Consider the following 20407-nt stretch of genomic DNA (forward strand, 5'->3'; position numbering starts at 1 on the left):
AACTTGAGCTCCATAGGCTGAGCCCTGATGTTCCCAGTTTCTGCAGCGAGCAGGCAATGGTGGTCCCACCTGCTGTTGTCCCCTAGCCCATCAGCCATCAGGAGCGGGTTGATCTTTTTCTAATCTGGCCTTCCTGGACACACTCTGGGAGGCAAGGAAGACTGTGTTTTCAGGACAGAATTCCAAGGTTTGTGCTCTCTGTCAAGGACCAATCTTTCTTTCTTCCTAAAGATTTATCTGGTGTGCTTTTTGTGTAGTGGTCTCCCTGCCCCCTGCCATTTTAAAAGTATAATTTACACAGAGAAAAAGTCAATGTTTTGACAATACAGAGAATTGTACAACCAGCCCTAAGCCAAGATACAATATGGTTTCATCATCCTCCCAAATCCCATCTCCCTCCTGGGTCCCTTTACCCTTCTGCCGCACCCTCAGGCACCCAGTGATCTGCTTTCTCAATAACCTTGTGTTTTTCTTTTTGTGAGCAGTGTTTAATCCCGATTTCAAAGTAGTGAGTGAAACAATACGCAAGGGTGCGTGCATGCTCAGTCTCTTCAAGCTCTTTATGACCCTGCCAGGCTCCTCTGTCCATGGGATTCTCCAGGCAAGAATACTGGAGTGGATTGCCATGTCCTCCTCCAGGGGATTTTCCTGACCAGGGATCAAACACACATTTCCTGTGTCTCTTGCATTGTGGGCGGATTCTTTACCCACTGAGCCACCTGGGAAGCCCAAAACAATATGACATTGGTGTAAAAATAAAACTATACCTCAGTGGAAAGAATGAAGAACTAGAAATAGACTTCATTTTGAAGAAAAATCTTGGTATTATGGTAATGGGCTTCCAAAATGAGAAGGGAAGGAAGGATTATTTTATAAGCAGTTCTGGGATAACTAGACAGAAGTGTGGGGAAAAATAAGTCATACTTTGCACCATTCCCTGCAAAATAAAATGGAATTACATTTTAAAAATAAAATCCTAGGAAATTAGCAAAAGGTGAAACAGACTGTTTATGAGTTAGTGGAGAACAGCTAAGTTTTTCTGCTTTGAAGCAGCCACGCTCCAATAAAACGAAATAAAATCACACAGTCCCAACGAGGAAAGATTGACAAAATTAGCTAGGTAAGAAGACATGTTGCGCCCTGAAAAGTGACAAAACCATCATGACAGAGAGGTGAAGGAGCCTGACATGTGAGCTGGGTATTCTAAGTACTGGCAGAAGGTAGGCTTTGCTCACACTCCAGTGTGGATGAGAAGTAGGCTCCTCCAAAGTGGGGAAGCCTGGGGCGCGTGTTTGTGAAAGCCTGTGAGGTCCTGCTGGAGTGAACTCAGCTTCAGATCAGTGGCCCCAGGCAAGGTTCACTCAACCCTCCGACCCCCACAACTCCCACCTGGGCCAGGACCACCCAGGCTCCCGGTGCAAATAAGCTTCTCCGGGATGCTCTGACACCTTTGTAGGTTCCTGGAGAGGCTGTTGACCGCCCTCTTCCCTGCAAGTTTCATCAGGTTTGAAGCTGAGGTTTCCTCATTCATAAACAGGATATTGGCTAGTTTAGACTATTTCTGAGCACCTCCACTGTTCCAAGCACAGGGTGTTGGGGATACAACAGTGAAGAGTACCAAGTGCTGGCCCCAATGGAGCTTTTATCCTGAAAGGAAGGGTGGGGAGAGTTAGGGGCAGGAAACCAGAATAAACAAATAAACGCTCAAGACAATTTAAAAGTCAAAGATTATAAAGAAAACAGGACTGGATTGTGCAAGTGCTATAGAGAAAACAAACCAAGATTGTGCAAGGGTGTTCTGTTGGGATGGGGAAGAGGTACGGAAGGTTGGAAGGCAAGAGGCCTTAGAATGAGACTGGCCCTGAAAGGAAGCAGGAAGTCAGAGAATAAGAGACCGAGTCTTTTCTCTCGAGATGTTTCTAGTCCAAGTCCCTGAAGCCTTTGGAGGGGGTGGGTCGGGAGGGGCTTCTCTACCCGTTCCCTGCAAAGCAAGAGTGCCTGGGAGGGTTATGAATTCAGTCCTTAGGGTCACCGCATACTCTCTCCTCCTTCCTAACTCTAACCCTTCCACTTCAGGGCGGTTGTGCAACCCCTGTGTCTACATTCTGCAAAGAGGGCGACCAATGGAGGGCAACAGGGCAGGGCTGAGTCCCTCACAGCTGAATTTAATTGCCCAGTGTCAGGCGCCATCGCGGGAAAGGCTAACTGTTGGACCTTACGTGCATTGTATTGTGTGCTATTCTCTTTACTTGAATGAGAGTGGAGGGCGGGGAGCTGGGGCGGCACAGTCATTTCTAGTCTAGAGCTTCTTACTGCTGAGCCGCCCCGCGTACCCTTGCTGGCCAGCGAGTGGGTTGCTCTCCGATTCCTTTCCGCACACGTGGAAAGTCGGGACCCAGCCGGCGGCGTCGGCGGCTGGAGCCCCTTCCCCCTCGGGCTGCCCAGGGGAGCCCCGTCACAGCTGCAGCAAACATCTAAGGTGTAATTTCTAGACGCCGCCCGGATCCTGTGGCCGACTTCACTCTTAGTGCGCGGGAGGGGGAGGCTCGGCCACCCCTCCGCGAAGCCGTGAGTGGGCGAGTCCGGAGCTGCTGAGCAACTGCCGTGGCTTCCGGTTCCGTTGACAGCTGCACCGGAAACCAGAGACGCGGCTGCAGGTCCAGGTGAGATCCCGCCGGCCTCCCGGCGGGGAGGTGCGGCTCAAGGGCGTGGCGCGGTGGGCGGCTGCTCCGCCAGGCTCCCAGGCCCCGCATCGTCTTCCAAGCTTCGGGACTAAGCGCCCTTCTCCAGTCCTCCCTCGGGTTTGTTTTTTCCGCAGACCTCGGCCCTGGCAGGGAGTTGGACCCTTGCATTCTCAGAAATTTGTGGAGCCGCCCCTACTGGGGAAGTCGCTCGAACCGACACATCCCATCCAATTGCGACCCGGCCGAGTTGTAGGTAACCCGTCCTAGGGAGACCTGGGAGAAGTGTTCTAGGCAGTGGGAAAAACCCTGAGGTTGAAATAAGCTGATGTTCGAGAAACAGAAAACTAGTGTGATTGGAATATGGCCATTGAGAGGGACAGTCGTAGGAGATGAGGTTGGAAAGGTGGTTTGGAGTCACATAGAACCTTGTAGACCATAAAAACAAGGGTGGTTTTTAAGTACGTGTAAATCTATTGGGTTTTTTTGTTTGTTTGTTTTAATTCTTTATCTTTTTGTTGTTGAGCTGGGTCTTTGTTGCTGCTCATGGGCTTCCTCTAGCTGGAGCAAGCAGGGGCTACTTTTCATTGTGGTGCACAGGTTTCTCATTGCAAAGGCTTCTCTTGCTGTAGAGCCTGAGCTCTAGGCATGCAGGCTTCGTTAGTTGGGACACACAGACTCAGTTGTGGCACATGGGCTTTAGTTGCTCCACAGCATGTGGAATCTTCCCAGATCAGGGATTGAACCCTGCATTGGCAGGCAGATTCTAATCCACTGTACCCCTAGGAAAGTCCACTCTATTGGGTTTTAAGCAGAGGAGTGATGTATAAGGTAAAGAATGGGTAGAGGTGGGGGGTGTAAAAGGTTAAGTGTTGGGCCAGTGGAGGCTGTTCAGTTCTGCATTAAGCGAAGGGGACTTTCTGTGATTTGCACAAACTTCTCCCCTTACCTGCTCACCCTAGAAGGTGCCCCTCTTGTGTTGGGATACTGAAGACTGAGGACAAGACCCCTGTGCACACGCCTTGGTGGGGATTTCATTATTTCACTCATGTCTCTTCCTGCCCAACCAGGACAAGTTTGAGTTCCGGTCCCCTAATTAGGAAGTGCATGTACCCAGTGTGGACCAGGCCATAGGCCTGGGGAGAGAAGATGAGATTGGACTCCAGCCCTGAGCAGCTCACAGTCTAGTGTGGGGAGACAGATGTGTGAATGGGCAGTTTCTGTGCTGAAGTGCTGAGAACTCACATGTCTGTGGTATGGGGTGCCCTTGATAGAGGTTTGGTTTGTGAAGCGGGGGAGGAGGCAGGGAAATTTCATTGAGGGCTTTATGGGGGAGCTGACGATTAAATGTCATTTTGTGTTCTCTTGCAGAGAATACTCTAGACATAGGAAGAGTAGCACTCTAGACGTAGGAACAGCTCATGCAAAGGAAGTGAATGAATGTACAATTGTAAAGGGCTTCTGTGTCAAACAATGGCATTGATGAGTAAAAGGGTGACAGGATCTGATGTTTTGGGGTAAACACCCTGGTAGATAATTTCTGTCCATGTGAGACCTTGGGGAGGAGGGCTTAGGACAATGGAAGTGAAATTCCCTGGATTAATTCTGAAGACAGACTCCCACTCATCCATCCTTGTGCCTGGTGAAGATGACCGACTGTGATTAAGACAGAGTGGCTTACCCTGGACATACTGCATTGGCCTCTTGGGCTTTTCAGATGGAATCACTCCAGGCAGTTCTATTTTCCCATCTCGTTCATTAAAAAAATTTTTATTGAGGTAATCACATTTGTCAGCTTATGGTACATTTAACTGATCCACACAGGCCATTTTTCTCCTTGGCATTTGTTTGCATATTTCTGTTTTATCCCTATTCCTCCCTCCATTCCCTTCACCTCCGCCCTGACTGCAGAAAGCCACTCTCTTATGTGTTTGATACATATCCTTTTATTTGCGTGTGTCCTTGGTTATATACCTATATTTTAAAAGTGCGTAGTGGTATTCTGCCTGGACTTAATTTTGTTTCTTTTTTTCCTTCAGTACCATGTTTTGGGATCTTACTGATGTTGCTGTGGTTTCTCAGTGCTACCCCAGGTTCCACAGATGCATCTCCCAGATTTTACTTCCTAGACTTACAACTTCCTCTAGGCTCCTGAGCTGCCTCAAGCTCCCTGCCACAACACACAGTCCTGGGATAAAAATTCTATCTCCTTCCTTGGCTTTTTAATTCAGTTTCAAGTTGCTGACTTGGGCTTCCCTTTAATAATCCTGGTATTAGTTGATGTCTGACAGGGTCATACTCTTTGATGTTGGTGAGGACCTAACCTTTCTTGAGCTGTGTTTATTTTTGGTAAATTGTGATTCTGGTTCCCAGACACTTTTGGCAAATACTCTTTTGTACTGCCCTCTTTCGTAGTTGATCATCTCATAGGCTGTAAGGTTACTTTCCGGTTTCTTGTCATCATGAATCATTGCTGTATACTCATTCCAACCACAAATATTGGCTGATTTCCTTTCCTGGTGAGATGGTGGCCTGTTAAGCTGGTCCAGAGAGGACTGTGATGCAGAATGCTTCAGAGAGGGGCTCTGGAGCCAGACTGCCCAGCTTTAGTTCGAGATCCTCTACTTTGCAGCTATGTGACCTTGAGCAGTTTATTTAATCTGAATTTCATTTTGTGTTCTGTAAAGTGGGTCTCATAATTGTACCTGCCTCATAGTGCAATTGTAAGAATTAAGTAAATTAATTAATGCCAAGTCATTAGAATAGTTCCTATCACATAATAAGCCCCTATGAAATATTAACTATTAATAGTAATAATTATAGTATATTATTTCCAACAGGTATCCGTCTATATTTCGCTTGTAATGGTTCATATCCAGTTATAGGGTATTTCTTCAGGGAGCATGAAAAGAGGGGCACGTTTTCTAGACACGATGATGAACAAATTCTAGTGTGATAGTGTCAACCATAAGAAGGGAGGACATGAATACATCTCAAGGCCCTGTGTACCGTTTCTCCATCACTCATCACCTGTTTGATAAGGTGACATTGGCTGCAGGTTGGGCTGAGATGATGGGGCCAAACTAACAGTGCTGGTGGGAATGGGAAGAGAGTCTGGTAAAAACTGGGAGAATCCCAATGGTCACTTTGGACACAGAACTCTCTTTGTGGTATTACTCTGTACCCTTTGAGAGAGAGAACAACTGGCTAGATTTGATCATTTGAGAGTTGCATTGGACAGAACCCTGTCACTTTTTGGGGGGAAGGGCTTCCCTGGTGGCTCAGACAGTAAAGGATCCGTCTGCAACGTGGGAGACCTGGGTTCAGTCCCTGGGTTGGGAAGATCCCCTGGAAAAGGGAACGGCTACCCACTCCAGTATTCTGGCCTGGAGAATTCCATGGACAGAGGGGCCTGGCAGGCTGCAGTCCATGGGGTCGCAAAGAGTTGGACACAACTGAATGACTTTCACTTTAAATCCTGTAGATGGAGGGAAATCAACTCTGTCACTAACATTTTAAGGATTGTCTATGTGTTCAGTGTCACAGGCTGCTCTGAAACGGAAGGGAGCGGTGGCCCAGTGTTGAAGGGATTTAGCAGTGGGACCTCAGTGGTAGGAAAGGTAGGACAAGAAAAGCCAACTCTCTTTCAATGGTGTAATGAGAAGGAAAGTTGTGTTACAACAAGAGATTTTCTAGTCTAGTGGGGGAGGCAGGCCCTCAAACAGATCATTACCCAGTGATCAAAACTGAAATAGAAGGGTGCCAAGTGAGAGTGGAGGGAGCCAGGTGGGAGCGGCCTAGGGGTAGCTACAGAAGATGACCTCTGATGGGCCATCTTCTCCAGCAGTTGAGGAGGTGAAGGGTGATAGAGACCATACCAAGGCATGGAGCTGTGATGGAGTATAGATAGTATTGCCTACTGAGGGCTCTGCAAGGCCTGCTCTCCGTTTTGGTTAAAAAAAGAGATGAAGGGAATCCCCCGCTGGTGCAGAGGTTAAGACTTCATGATTCCACTACAGGGGTCTCAGGTTCGATCCCTGGTCAGGGAACTAAGATCCCTGCATGCTGGGATCAGCCAAAAAAAGGAAGAGAGATGAATGAAGATTCTAATGAAGAGCTGAAAACAATGAAAACAGGGGTAATTTTCTTACCATGATCCAGAAAACCCCTGTCCTTGTGTCTCCCTGCACCCTCCCACGGGCACCCTGGCTGGGGGTTATGGAAGCTGTGTACATATATGTTAGGCTGGGGATTTCTGAGCATTGACATGTGATATGGGCATGGTGGGGTGGGGTCTGGAAGCCCTCTTCACTGCCCCTCTGACCCAGGTGGCGGCCATGGAGCAGTGTGCAAGCGTGGAGAGAGAGGTGGACAGGGTCCTGCAGAGGTTCCTGACCTACGGGCAGCGCTGTGAGCAGAGCCTGGAGGAGCTACTGCACCACGTGGGCCAGCTGCGGGCCGAGCTGGCCAGCACAGGTGGGTGTCCCCTCACGGGAGTCCCACGTCTGCCTCCCCAGGGGCCCCGGAGGCCCCAAGGCTGCTTGATGACAGAGTTCTGGAAGGATGGTGGTTAGGGCATGGATAATATGGGTCCTTAGGCCTCTTCAGCAGGGGACAGTGGAAGTCTCTGAGCTATTTCAGAAAACCCAACAGAAATTGTTAATTTACCTGAGATCATTTACGTTTAATTTTCGATTTACTTTTCTATTTTGAATGTTTAAGACATTTTAAGATGATTTCAAATTTACGGAAAAGTTCTAAGACAGTATAAAGAGCTCATATATACCCCTTTACCTAGATTCACCAACTGCTAATATGTTGCCGTATTTGTTTTATCAGTTTTCTCACATATTCTTATTACTTTTTAAACCACTAGAAAGTAAGCTGCAGATATTATACAGCTAAGTATGACCTAAAGGTCAAGGGCATTCTTTTACATAAGTTCAGTGTAATTATTAAAATCAAGAAGTTAAACAAGCCACTGACTACTTTCTGGGAGGCAGGAGTAGACGGTCTGCCAGTTGATGGTAATGGCAGGTGAGGAAATTAATGAGGACTATCCAGTAGAAATTCATGAATATTTATCAACCTTTGAGAACTCAATTGGTGGTGTGGATGAGATGCTGAAGACCAAGATGTCTGTTTCTAGAAATGAGATGTTGCAGAAGTTGAACCCACTGGAACAGGTAAAGTGGATTTAGTCTCTGGCTTACATACTAAATTCAGTGTTTGGGGTTTATTTGGCAACTTGTGGAGTCAGTCCTAAGGAACATCCAGTAAAGCAGGAATTGGAGAGAATCAGAGTGTACATGAACAGAGTCAAAAAATAACAGGCAAGAAAAAGACTAGCAAGTTGGACAGCGGTGCAGCTCTGAGATTTGTAAAAAAAATACCCTCTGGGATCCAAAACCTAATAATGCATCCAAAGTTGCCAATAAAGGAAAAAGTAAAAATTAACCTTTCGGTTTTGACATACACTTATTAAAAAGTACATAATTTTTATTGTTTTCCACAAAATAGATGATGATTATGTGGTATTGTAAGGTTTAAATGTATCCTTTATTGAATTCATGTATAAAACTTGCATTTTAAATGTGTAATGCTGAATACTTTTTTCCTCAGTAAGATTGCTGCCTTTATTGATTTTCTTATAGAACACTATGAGGTTTTTAACATTGTGGTATATATATTTTTTGAACTTTTTATTTTGTATTGGGGTATAGCTGATTAACAGTGTTGCGATGGTTTCCTGTGAGCAGTGAAGGGGCTCAGCCATACATGTGCATGTATCCCGTTCTCCCCAGGGCTCCCCTCCCATCCAGGCTGCCACATGGTACTGAGCAGAGTTCCACGTGCTATACCGTAGGTTCTTGTTGGTTATGCTTTTTAAATATAGCAATGTATACATGTGTACCCCAAACAACATTGGGGTATATTTTGTATTTATAGTTTACTGTCTCTTGATCAGACTTATTAGGTCACTCTTTCAAGTGTCATTTTATAAGCAATTATGAAATTTAAGTTAAATGTTCTTTGTAAACATTTGTCTATTTTTGATGAATAATGATTTTATGAAGTATGCTGAAGTTATAAATACATCTGTTTTCACTATATAGTATTAAGAAAGAATGAAATGACTTAAATGTCCATTTTTTTCTGTGCAGTTATTTCATTGTGCTTTCATGATTTGAGGAATTAATGCTTTTTGTGATATTTGAAGTATGAAAAGCAGGAATTGGAGAGAATCAGAGTGTACATGAACTTTAAGGTTATTCTTCAAGTCACGGCCGTTTGCCACTTGTTCGTCACTCAGTCGTGTTTGACTCTGCGACAACATGGACTGTGGCCCACCAGGCTCCTCTGTCCATGGAATTTTCCAGGCAAGATTACTGGAGTGGGTTGCCACAGCCTTCTCCAACTTTGCCACTGTGTCCCATTTAAAATAAAATATATTCTTGTTAAATTTAAATGGGAGATGAGGTTGTACATTGATGGCTGAATTTGACATAATGGCTATACCCTATCAGTAAAGCTGTAAATGTGTGGGATGTGTTTTTTATTTTTCTCTTTTGAGTAAAATTTCCCTTGAAATTAGGAAGGTAGGTTTCAGAAATCCTTAGAAATGGAGGAATTCATGAGTTTTTTGTCCTTATGCGTCATACCCATTATTCTTTTGGCCTTACTTTTTCAGATTTCTTTTTATTTGTTTCTGAGGCTATAGCAAGTATGTACAATTATTTTGGAACAACTTTGTATGTTATATAATGCCACCACTTAAGCAGAGGAGAAATCCAAAAGAGAGTACATTGTGTTTATATTCTGATTTATTGTCCTGCAATATTTGTTACAGAGTATTCTAAGTATTAAAACTTTTTAAATATCTAACTAAGCCCATGAATTTTAATTATATACCATTAATGCTTTCAGTCTTTTTTCTTTTTTTTTAAATTTATTTATTTGGCTGCACTGGGTCTTAGTTTCAGCTTGTAGGACCTTTTTAGTTGTGGCATGTGGAATCTGGTTCCTGGACCAGGGATCAAACCTACACTCCCTGCATTAGGAGCGCAGAGTCTTAGCCACTGGACCAGTAGGGTAGTCCCAATGCTTTCAGAGTTCACATCATTATGTATAGGAATGCCAAGTGCAGTAAAGTACTTTAATTTTTGAAAAAGAAGTGTTAAATTTTTCCATGTGACTAATTCTCCATAAGTAACCTGGAATAAATGGATTTCTTGGTTTATGGTAGCAGATATGGGAAATGGTCTTCAATGTAATGGATTTTGTAAAGTTTGTTGAACTCTTTCTGTGGCACATGAAGAGGAAAACGCAGAAAGACAGATGTAGACAGATGCATCTGATAGATGCAGAAAGTCTTCTGATGCAGATGTCAGACAGTTTTTGAAGTAGAAGAACATTCATAGTTATTTCAAAAACTCCTTTTTCACCTTCATCTTCTCTACATTGTAGTTTTTTAAAAAGTAACTTCTTTATGAGAGAAGTAAATGTTAAGATTAAAAAGTGAATATAGCTAATGAATTTAGCTCATATTTCAATTTGCCATTACCAAGTAATTTCACAAAGCATTTTATTTCCCAGTCCAGGCTCTGATCTAAGATCAAGCACCGCACATAGTTTCTTGTGTCTGATCTTCAGTGTTTTTAGTCTGGGACATTTCTACCACGTGCTTTTGTCTTTCAGGACATTGACATTTGGGGAACATTAAGGTCAGTGATTTTGCAGAATGTCTCTTGATTTGAATTTGTTTGCTGTTTCCTCATCTTTTTTTTTTTTTTTTTTTTTTTTGCATTTTGGGCAGGATTACTTCAGAACTGATGTGTTTCTCAGTGCATCACATCAGGAGGTACAAGGTATCAGCTTGTTCCATTATGGGTGATGTTAACTTGGATCACTTGGTTAAGATGGTGTCTGCAGGGTTCCTACACCCTAATAATGTTAATATTTCTTTCTTTAGAGTTAATAAGTAATTTGTGGGGAGATACTTTGGGACTATATACATTTGCTGTGCTTTTTAAAGGCTCTGCCTCATCGGTTTTCACATCGCTTGACAGTTCTTCCCTGAACAAATCATTACAGAGTTAGTTTCAACGTAGGTGGTTTTTCCTGCTCTATCATTTCCTATACACTTGTTAATAGACATTTAACATAAGAAAGAAGCTTGCCCATCTTCCTTACTTAAGTTCATGCTCATAAATTCTTATTTTATTCAATGGGTTACAATCCATTACTGTTACCATCAAGTTGTCTAAGATTTGACCAGAGGTAACCCCTATTTCCTATGTCCTTTTTTTTTTAAATTGAGCTATAACTCACATTAAAACTTACCCTTTTAAAGTATACAATTTAGTGGATTTTAGTATATTTCCAGAACTGTACAATCATTACCACTAAATACAGAACATTTTCATTTCTCTAAAAAGAATCCCCCGCCCATTAATAATCACTCTGTCAGGTCAGTTTATCTCTCTTCCTCAGTTCTTGTCTGTCACAATAAAAATTTGGAACAATGAACTAAAGGGTTTAAAACAACAGACAAGTTAAGAGCTCAGTTCAGCTCAAGCAGACAGATCTTTTATAAGACAGACACTCAAAAGACTTGGGAGCAGGCTGACCCCAAAGGAGTTGTCCTCCCCTTCCCTCTTGGCTTCCCCCTTTTTATACTTCCTGTCGCCTCCTATTGGTTATGCCCTGTGCAGAATAGGGCTTGTACCCACCAATAATCAATGGAAGGGAATGCAAATGGGTGTATGCTCAAGGCCGATTGACAACTGCAAGTTCTATAACAGCAGGCCCTGTTGTTTATGTCTTCCCATAATTCAGTCTGTCATAATCATATATACATGTTATAATATATATATGGGGGCTTCTCTGATAGCTCAGTTGGTAAAGAATCCACCTGCAATGCAGGAGACCTCAGTTCAATTCCTGGGTCAGGAAGATCCACTGGAGAAGAGATAGGCTACCCACTCCAGTATTCTTGGGCTTCCTGTGGCTTAGCTGGTAAAGAATCTGCCTGCAGTGAGGGAGACCTGGGTTCGATCCCTGGGTTGGGAACATCCTTCAAGGCTGATTGACAATTGCAAGTTATATAAAAGCAGGTTCTGTTGTTTATGTCTTCCCATAATTCACTCTGATGGTAATCATATATACATACATACATATATACATGTTATAATCATATAAGCATATAATCATATATGTATATAATCATATATATATAGACAGACTATTTATGAACCCTTAATAGGCTCCTAGCTACCTGAGGTTACTTGGAGAAGCCCCTGTGGTTAGTTTATATCCACTGTGTGTCTGGGATGCATGTGCAGGAGTTGGAAACATCTCTGGCTATTTTTGTAGCAAATCTGTGAGCTCTTCTGGGTGTATCTGGGATGAAGTTTAGAGATCAGCTTGCATCCCTTTCAGCCAGGCCTCCCCTGGTTGCTCATGTCTAACTTCCTACCTTATTAACTCCATTTCTGCTTCTCCTCCAGCCCCTGGCAACCACTAACCTACTTTCTGTGGACTGTTCTGGATACTTCATATAAATGGAATCATGTAATATGTGACCTTTTATATTCTTTCACGTAGTGTGTTTTCAGGGTCCATCTCTATTGTACCACGAATCATTACTTCATTCTTTTTTATGTGCTGGGTCATATGGTAACTCTCTGTTCAACTTTTTGAAGAGCTGGCATACTGTTTTTCAAAGTAACTGCAACTTTTTGTATTCCTATCAACAATATATGAGAGTTCCAATTTTCCCACACCCTCACCAACACTTGTTTTTACCTGGTGTTTTTTTTTTTTTTTTTTTTTTTGGTTATAGCCATCCTAGTAGGAGTAGGCCCAGCCACCACCTTCTGTTTGTATTTGTCAGGACTCATTCAGGTAAATGTGACAGAAACCTAGCTCAGACTAGCTTAAACAAACACAAAGTGGGGAGTTGGGCTGCTGGATATGTAGTCTCAAGTAACTGAAAGGTCCCGCCCAGTGAATCTGGGTGCTCATGTGATGCCTTTAATCTACACTGACTTCATCTTCAGAGCAGTGCTCTCTGGAGGTGGCCGTGGTGCTCCAGCAACTTCAGGAGTTTCACATTTTGTTTGCTTAGCAAGCTGGCAGAATGCATTTCTCTTCCAGGGCTTCTGGTCTCGGAGCTGAGACACTCCCTGGTCCTCATGGGTCATGTTATCTTCCCTGGGTCATATTTTCCTCCCTGAACCCAGAGGCTACCATCTAAAGAAGGGGCAGAGATGCTGGCTGGAAGAAGGGACCTGTCTGTTCTTCTCTATTCCAAGCCCCACACGCTTCTGGTAGTTGATGCGGTTCACCCAGCCATGGGGGTGGAAAGCACTGTATTGTGAGACAGAAATGTCCTTGTGCTTCCCTGATGGACCCTGGCCTGCCTGCTGTCCTCTGGGTTAGAGGCATTAATGCGGGGATGATACTTTACGATTCAAAGCCTTCCCACACAGTGTCTCCCTTGAGATGTCAGGGAACCTTCCGGTGTGGTGGTGAGGAGCCAGGGCTTCAGATCTGGCACTGCTGTGAGCTCTGGCAAGTTACTGCCTCATCTTCTTCAGCTGGAGTGTAGGCTACTAACAGTGCCACTGCACAGAATGGCAGTGAGGATTAAATGAGCTGAAACCAAGTACTGACTCACAGTAAGTGCCAGAACGTCTTCATTTCACAGCAGCCTCCACGGCCAGTGCTATCACCTCTGTTTTACAGATGATGAAATGAAGACTCCAGGCAATGAATCGGCTTGTCCCACTTGGCTAATTCCAAGTCATACAGTTAAAAAGTGGCAGGACCCGGAATAGAAGCTGAGTCTTTCACTCTGGAGTTTAGGGCTGCTTCCCAGGCCTCCATGCTGGCATTTAGAATAGGGAAGCTGAGACAAGGTCTGCTCCTCTGTGTCCGAGTCCTGACGCATTACCATTGTTTCTCTGCAGCCGTCCAGGGAACCCCTCTGTCAGCCACCCTCTCCCTGGTTATGTCACAATGCTGCCGGAAGATAAAAGACACCGTGCAGAAACTGGCTTCGGATCACAAGGACATTCACAGCAGTGTTTCCCGAGTGGGCAAAGCCATTGACAGGGTGAGCATGTGGGCAGCTCCAGACTGGGGGCAGGAATACCTGTGGCAGCGCGTATGTAGCAGGGCTCCTCGGGAAGCCCGTGTGAAAAGTGCAGGCCTGAGTCACAGGGCCCTGTCTCTCGTCCTTGGCAGAACTTTGACTCTGAGATTTGCGGTGTAGTCTCCGACGCAGTGTGGGACTCGCGGGAAAAGCAGCAGCAGACCCTGCAGATGGCCATCCTGGAGCACTTGTATCAGCAGGGCATGCTCAGCGTCGCTGAGGAGCTGTGCCAGGTAACGGGCTCACCGGGGAGGTGCTGGGGCCCACCTGTTCTGCTTTCTGCTTGGTAGCTTTCTTTATATTAGGACCCCATTATTTTTTTTTTTTTATATCCAGACAGGTCAGTTTATTTACATGATTCAAACGTGTGTGTCATCACTCTCTGATTGTCTGATGGGAACGCCTGTTCCCAGAGACCCGTTTCCCGTGGACAGTTGGCCTGGCAGGGCATCGTCCCCTCTGGACTGCACATGGGAAGTCCAAGGTGTCCTTCAAGACTGTGTGCCTTTACCTTGTTTCCACTGATGCAGTCTTTTCTTTAAATGAGTTAATCTCTATTTTGAAAATTGCATTTAATTTATTAAAACGAAAAACAACAAAAATAGTTCATCCATTGCTCCCACACCCTACCCTCCACTTCTTTTAAGCACCAATCTGTTCTTTGTATTTATGAGCTTGGTTTTCTTAAAAACTTTTTAGATTCCACATATAAGTGAGATCATACAGTAGCTGTCTTTGTCTGGAACATTTCATTTAGCATAATGCTCCCATCCATATTATCACAAATGACAGGATTTCCCCACTTTTTTTTTTCTCCCCGCACTTTTCTTAATGGCTGAATGCATGCGTGCTCAGTCGCGTGTGTCTGACTCTTTGCACCCCCACGGACTGTAGCCCACCAGGCTTCTCTGTGCGTGGGATTTTCCAGGCAAGAATATTGGAGTGGGTTGCCATTTCTTACTCTAGGGAATTTTCTGACCCAAGGATTGAACCCAAGTGTCTTATGTCTCCTGCATTGGCAGGCAGGTTCTTTACCACCAGTGCCATCTGGGAAACAATATTTCATTATATATATACATATATATTTAGATGGCAAAGAGTCTGCCTGCAATGCAGGAGACCCGGGTTTGATGCCTGGGAAGGGAATGGCTACCCACTCCAGTATTCTCTTCTGGAGAATTCCATGGACAGAGGAGCCATGGACACAAGGACAGTGGGATACAGTTGATTGGGTTGCAGAGTCAGACATGACTGAGCAACTGTGTATTTATTTTATATATATACACATATATATATATGTGTATATATATACACCACATTTTCTTTATCTGTTCATCCATAAACAGATACTTAGGTTGTTTCCTTATCTTGGCTATTGTAAATAATGCTGCAGTGAATATGGCGGTGGGGTGCAGATATCTTCAAGTTAGTGCTTTCATTTTCTTTGGGAAAATACCTAGAAGTGGGATTGCTAGATCATATGGTAGCTATATTTTAATTTTCTGAGGAACTTCCATACTGTTATCCAGTGGTGGCCCCAGTTTACATTCCCACCAAAGGTGCATTAGGGTTCCCCTTTCTCCACATGCTTGCCAGCAGTTATTTCTTGTCTTTTTGATAACAGCCATTCTGACAGGAGTGAGGTGATGGCTCGTTGTGGTGTTGATTTGCATTGCCCTGATGATTAATGAGGTAGAGCATCTTTTCATGTGCCTGTTGGCCATTTTGATGTCTTCTTTGAAAAAATGTCTCTTCAGATATTCTCTCCATTTTTTATAAGAATTTTTTTTCTTGTTATTGAGTTTTTGTATATTTTGGATATTAGTCCCTTAGATGACACAATCTACAGATATTATTTCCTATTCTGTAGGTTGCCTTTTCATTTTGTTGATGGTTTCCTTTAGTGTTTCAGAAGCTTTAAATTTAGTTTGATGTAGTCCTACTTGTTTGTTTTGCTTTTGTTATTTCTTAAAATAAATTTATTTTAGAAATCAGTGCCCTTCCATCAATGGAAAGTAGCTACAAAATATATACAATAAAAAGTGAAATTAATTTTTAGCTAGATTTGGTTGTCCACCAGAGTTCTCAGTGCCTGATAATATTAAAAGGGAAGACTAGTAAAATGACAAAGTTGCACTTGTTAGGCGTTAAATGACACCCTGGCAGTGAAAGTAAAGGATGCTTTCCCTTAATATAATTAGGGGGATTGAAAAAGAGTAATTTTCTCTCCATGCTACTCAGCATGTAGCACTCAGCCTCCCAGAACTTGAACTGGAAAAAAGAGGAGTCCAAGGGATTGGCAGGAGACCATGGCCCCTCTCTAGCTTGTCTTTGGTGGATGAGGCTGTACTAGGTGTGGAGCAGAGAAGTTTGGAAACACAGTCCTCCAGTGGTAGATGGCTCTCTCTCCTCTAGGAATCAACACTGAATGTGGACTTGGATTTCAAGCAGCCTTTCCTGGAGTTGAATCGTATCCTGGAAGCTCTGCATGAACAAGACCTGGGGCCAGCATTGGAGTACGTTGGCCTTTGGGCGGTCCCACAGGGGACAGGGCTTGTCTATTCTCTTCACGTCACCCAGCATACTTGACACACCTCCAGCCCTGTCTCACGGGCCTCACATAAGATTTTGGAGGCCTTGCCAGGCCCCCCTTCTCTTGCCTTACTAGCTCCCACTCAGCTGGCCCCTTTCTTCCCAGATGGGCTGTCTCCCACAGGCAGCGCCTGCTGGAGCTCAATAGCTCCCTGGAGTTCAAGCTGCACCGACTGCAGTTCATCCGTCTCCTGGCAGATGGCCCTGAGAAGCAGCTGGAGGCCCTCAGCTACGCCCGGCACTTCCAGCCCTTTGCTCACGTGCACCAGCGGGGTACGTGCCCGGGTGCTGGGGTGGCCCCCTACAACATGCATGCCCTTAGCTGCTCTGCCTCACATGCTATATGGCATCCCCCCCCCCCCCCCAAAAAAAAAGATTAGCTAGTACTGGAACAGAGGGACAGGAGCCTGAGACCCACTCCTTGATGCAGCTGGAAGGGCGGGGAAGAAACTGAAACCCCTCCCTGCTTCATGTTGTGGGGTCATGCTTGCCACAGAAACAGCCCTGAAACCTTACTTCCTCACTGGATTTTTAGGGAAAACTGGCTTTGCCAGAGGGCATCTTAACCCTCGACTGGCCAGGTCATGGGCCTGGGAGCCATGGGGCACAGCCTGCTCCCCATACTGTCTCTGCAGCCCTGCCACCCGAGAACTGGAGGCAGAGCTGGGAGAAAGGCTGCCTCTTGCACCCTGATTCCCCTTTGCCTTGTAGAGATCCAGGTGATGATGGGCAGTCTAGTGTACCTGCAGCTGGGTTTGGAGAAGTCACCCTACTGCCATCTCCTGGACAACAGCCACTGGGCCGAGATCTGTGAGACCTTTACACGTGATGCTTGTTCCCTGTTGGGCCTTTCTGTGGAGTCGCCCCTCAGTGTCAGGTACAGTCAGCCCTGTGGGGGCAGTCCAGGTGGGAGGGCCGAGGGAAACCCAACTTGCCAAGGCCCTGCCCTGTCCAGGGATGGTGTTCGGTGCCTTCACAGACCCAAACTGGCTGCTCAGTCACTCTTCTAGATAGGAATTTCTTTCTAGCACCCCTCCCAGGTGGTGCTAGTGGTAAAAAACCTGCCTGCTATGTAGGAGACATAAGGGATGTGGGTTCAATCCCTGGGCAGGCAAGATCTCTTGGAGGAGGAAATGGCAACCCACTCCAGTATTCTTGCCTGGAGATTCTCATGGACAAAGGAGCCTGGTGGGTTACAGCCCATGGGGTCACAAAAAGTCGGACATGGCTGAGGTGACTCAGCACACACTACAGTTGGAGAACAGATTGAGTTGTGGCCTGGGGTCACCACAAGGTCAGTGGCAGAGTCAAGGTTTCCATTTTGTGAGGTCTCTTGAATGAAGTCCGTGCCTCCTGCACCTCACCTCTGGGTAATCACAGGACCCTCTGACAGCCCAGCCTTCTGGCCACCTCAGGTCTCAAACACCACTTCCCTCAGGGAGACTGAGTGGCTGAGTCACAGGTGCTGAGAGCTTTCACTTGGAAGGCTTCTTTACAGTAATATTCTCCTCATGGCTTCAAACCAACCGAAGAGTTACAGGTACTGTAACCCTCATTTTCCAGGAAGAAACAGAGGCTCCTAGGGCCTCACAGGGAATGAAGGTCACCTGGACCTGACCCCACCACATATTGCACCACAGTGGTGTATTTTCTTTAGGCTGGCTGTGGAATCGCATGGGGCACATTTGCCTGCCTGGTCATGAGAGGCTCCATCCTCCAGTTTGTTCCCATGGACTCTGGTTACAGAACAGTCTTCCCCAGCACGAACACAGGCACCTTAGGAGGGTTTGGTTTGCACACCTGCTCTGTAGGGGTTTGGCACTCCAGGCTCCAGTCAGTTGGTTCCCCATCCCCGTCCCAATCCTAGTGAAAACTGAATCTACTGTTTCTCATTTCTAAGTGCCCTGGGTGATAACCCATTACGGAGGTGCGCTGTGATGACAGAAGGGGACACAGGCAGGAGGCGGCCCTTCCAGACATGAGTGTCCCTGTCACACCAAGGACTTGTCACTGGATGAGCAGGGATCTGTCCCCTGGATATTCCTTTTGTCCAAATTTTGGGGCGCATTAGAATGACTTTCTAGAGTTAAGACACAGAACCACATATGTAGCTTTATGCGTGACCTGAGAGATTTTTAAGGACTGGTTTGATCAAGTGCCACTTTGAAACCCTGTCCTGAGTCATGTACTCACAGTGTGCTGGTCCTTTTGTCTGTCTGCTGGGCTCTTGGTCAGGCTGGTCACTCCAGCCTCTGCTCTCTGTTCTGCAGCTTTGCCTCTGGCTGTGTGGCGCTGCCTGTGCTGATGAATATCAAAGCTGTGATGGAGCAGAGGCAGTGCTCTGGGGTCTGGAGTCACAAGGACGAGTTACCGGTGAGGCCCAGCAGGGGGCGGTACAGCATGAAGCACTGGGGAGGACAGCCGCCACAGGAAGTGGGACTCACCCCACTGTTGGCCTCCCCAGATTGAGATTGAACTCGGCATGAAGTGCTGGTACCACTCAGTGTTCGCCTGCCCCATCCTCCGCCAGCAGACGTCGGATTCCAACCCTCCCATTAAGCTCATCTGTGGCCATGTCATCTCCCGAGATGCACTCAACAAGCTCATTAACGGAGGAAAGTAAGTTCCTGGGGTTCTGTTCCGCCTTAGGCTGATTCTTCTGCTGGCTGGCCACCTGAGACATTCTTGGTTTTTCTCCCTTTGTAGGCTGAAGTGTCCCTACTGTCCTATGGAGCAGAACCCAGCAGATGGGAAACGCATCATATTCTGATTCCTGCTGGGGAGGAACTTTGTTGCAAGAGGTTTTTCACCCACAAGCCTTGGTCTGTCTCGGTGGGGGTGGTTGGCTTCCGTGAACTCTGGTTCATTTCAGAGCAGCTGGCTGAGGACTGCCACCACAAGCAGGGCTGGCCCTTTGGCAGAGGCCAAGGAGGGAGATGAGATAGCCTACAGCAGGCAACTGGCTTCTTGACTGTTAATGGCAGGGAAACTCTGGCGTCTTGTACTCCTGCTCTTTATATTTGCTGTTGACTTAAGTGGCAACTGACAGAATAGCAAAGGACTTGGTGGACACAGCAGATGTCTTCCATCCCTGCCCTCAAGCCAGGTCTCTTCCTGCTCCACCAAGGCTTGTGTCCCTTCCTCCCATTGTACAGCCTCACAGCTCTATGTCATTTCCCCACTGTAGTCCGGGATAGAACTGAATGCCGTTGTTTTATAACTGAGCAAATATATGCACAGGCCTTCTCCTTACTTTCCCTGCCTTCAGCTTCACTGGCAAAGAATTACCACGTGCCCCCCCGTGCACAGGTTCTGGGCATGCTGGTTGGGAGCATGGCAGCCACAGAGTGCAGTTGGAAGGAACCCAACCACATGTGATTGGGAGAAAATGCAAGGAGATGGCAAACCCTGGGCAAGATGCTTTTACATACACATAATTGTATTACCTCCTTGTTAGAAACGAGCGTGAAGGGATGTAGAAAGATGAAATGACTTGCCCAGAAGGGCTCACAACTTATCAAGAAGAGAGCTTGGAGTTTAAACCAGTTCCAACCCTCAAGCCCAAGGTCCTTCCAGTTTATTGCAGGGTGCCTGAAGCTTGGCTGCTGTGTGTACTGAGTCTGTGCTGGGCCTCTGAGAGCAGGAAGGCACTGTAAGTCTAAAATGTTTGAAGAGATGAGGTTACCAGGGCCATAATGGCAAAGTAGGAGAAATGGCCTGGGATTCTGCATTTAGCTTTCATATACCTACTTAAAATTTACTGTCTGGGTGGGTAAATTGTGTCTGTCAGCTTCCCAGTGGCATTTAAGGCTCTTGGGGGAAAAAGAAAAGAGGAATGGGGGTGTCCCAAACATAGGAACTACAGGCTCTATGAAGTGGGTGGGTTCTGGGCTCAGCTGGCTTGCCTGCAGCTCCCAGCTACTCTAGAAGTAGTGGAAAGCTGAGGGTGGTAGCAGGGTCCGTTCTCAGCTTGAGT

The 20407-nt window shown here is 45.8% G+C and overlaps 1 protein-coding gene and 1 pseudogene across 8 annotated transcripts; both read left to right on the forward strand.

The window, feature by feature from the left end:
- Positions 1 to 2560: 2560 nt before the first annotated feature.
- RMND5B (required for meiotic nuclear division 5 homolog B) lies at positions 2561 to 19683 on the forward strand. 8 transcript variants are annotated; one of them, XM_070465182.1, is made up of 11 exons: positions 7068 to 7157; positions 10498 to 10549; positions 12191 to 12254; positions 13655 to 13800; positions 13932 to 14072; positions 16255 to 16355; positions 16538 to 16704; positions 17143 to 17308; positions 18702 to 18804; positions 18896 to 19050; positions 19138 to 19683. In XM_070465182.1, the coding sequence occupies exons 3-11, from the start codon at positions 12245 to 12247 to the stop codon at positions 19199 to 19201; spliced, it is 1053 nt and encodes a 350-aa protein (XP_070321283.1). In that variant the 5' UTR covers positions 7068 to 7157; positions 10498 to 10549; positions 12191 to 12244; the 3' UTR covers positions 19202 to 19683. The 8 variants fall into 8 exon arrangements, with proteins under 8 accessions (XP_020769071.1, XP_020769072.1, XP_020769074.1 ...); XM_020913412.2 differs by lacking the exons at positions 10498 to 10549; positions 12191 to 12254 and adding an exon at positions 2561 to 2663 and having other exon boundaries at positions 7010 to 7157; XM_020913413.2 differs by lacking the exons at positions 10498 to 10549; positions 12191 to 12254 and adding an exon at positions 2675 to 2801 and having other exon boundaries at positions 7010 to 7157.
- LOC110150458 (nuclear nucleic acid-binding protein C1D pseudogene) lies at positions 7164 to 8839 on the forward strand (annotated as a pseudogene).
- Positions 19684 to 20407: the final 724 nt, after the last annotated feature.

Source organism: Odocoileus virginianus, chromosome 3 (assembly GCF_023699985.2).
Source record: "Odocoileus virginianus isolate 20LAN1187 ecotype Illinois chromosome 3, Ovbor_1.2, whole genome shotgun sequence".
Taxonomy (NCBI): Eukaryota; Metazoa; Chordata; class Mammalia; order Artiodactyla; family Cervidae; genus Odocoileus; species Odocoileus virginianus.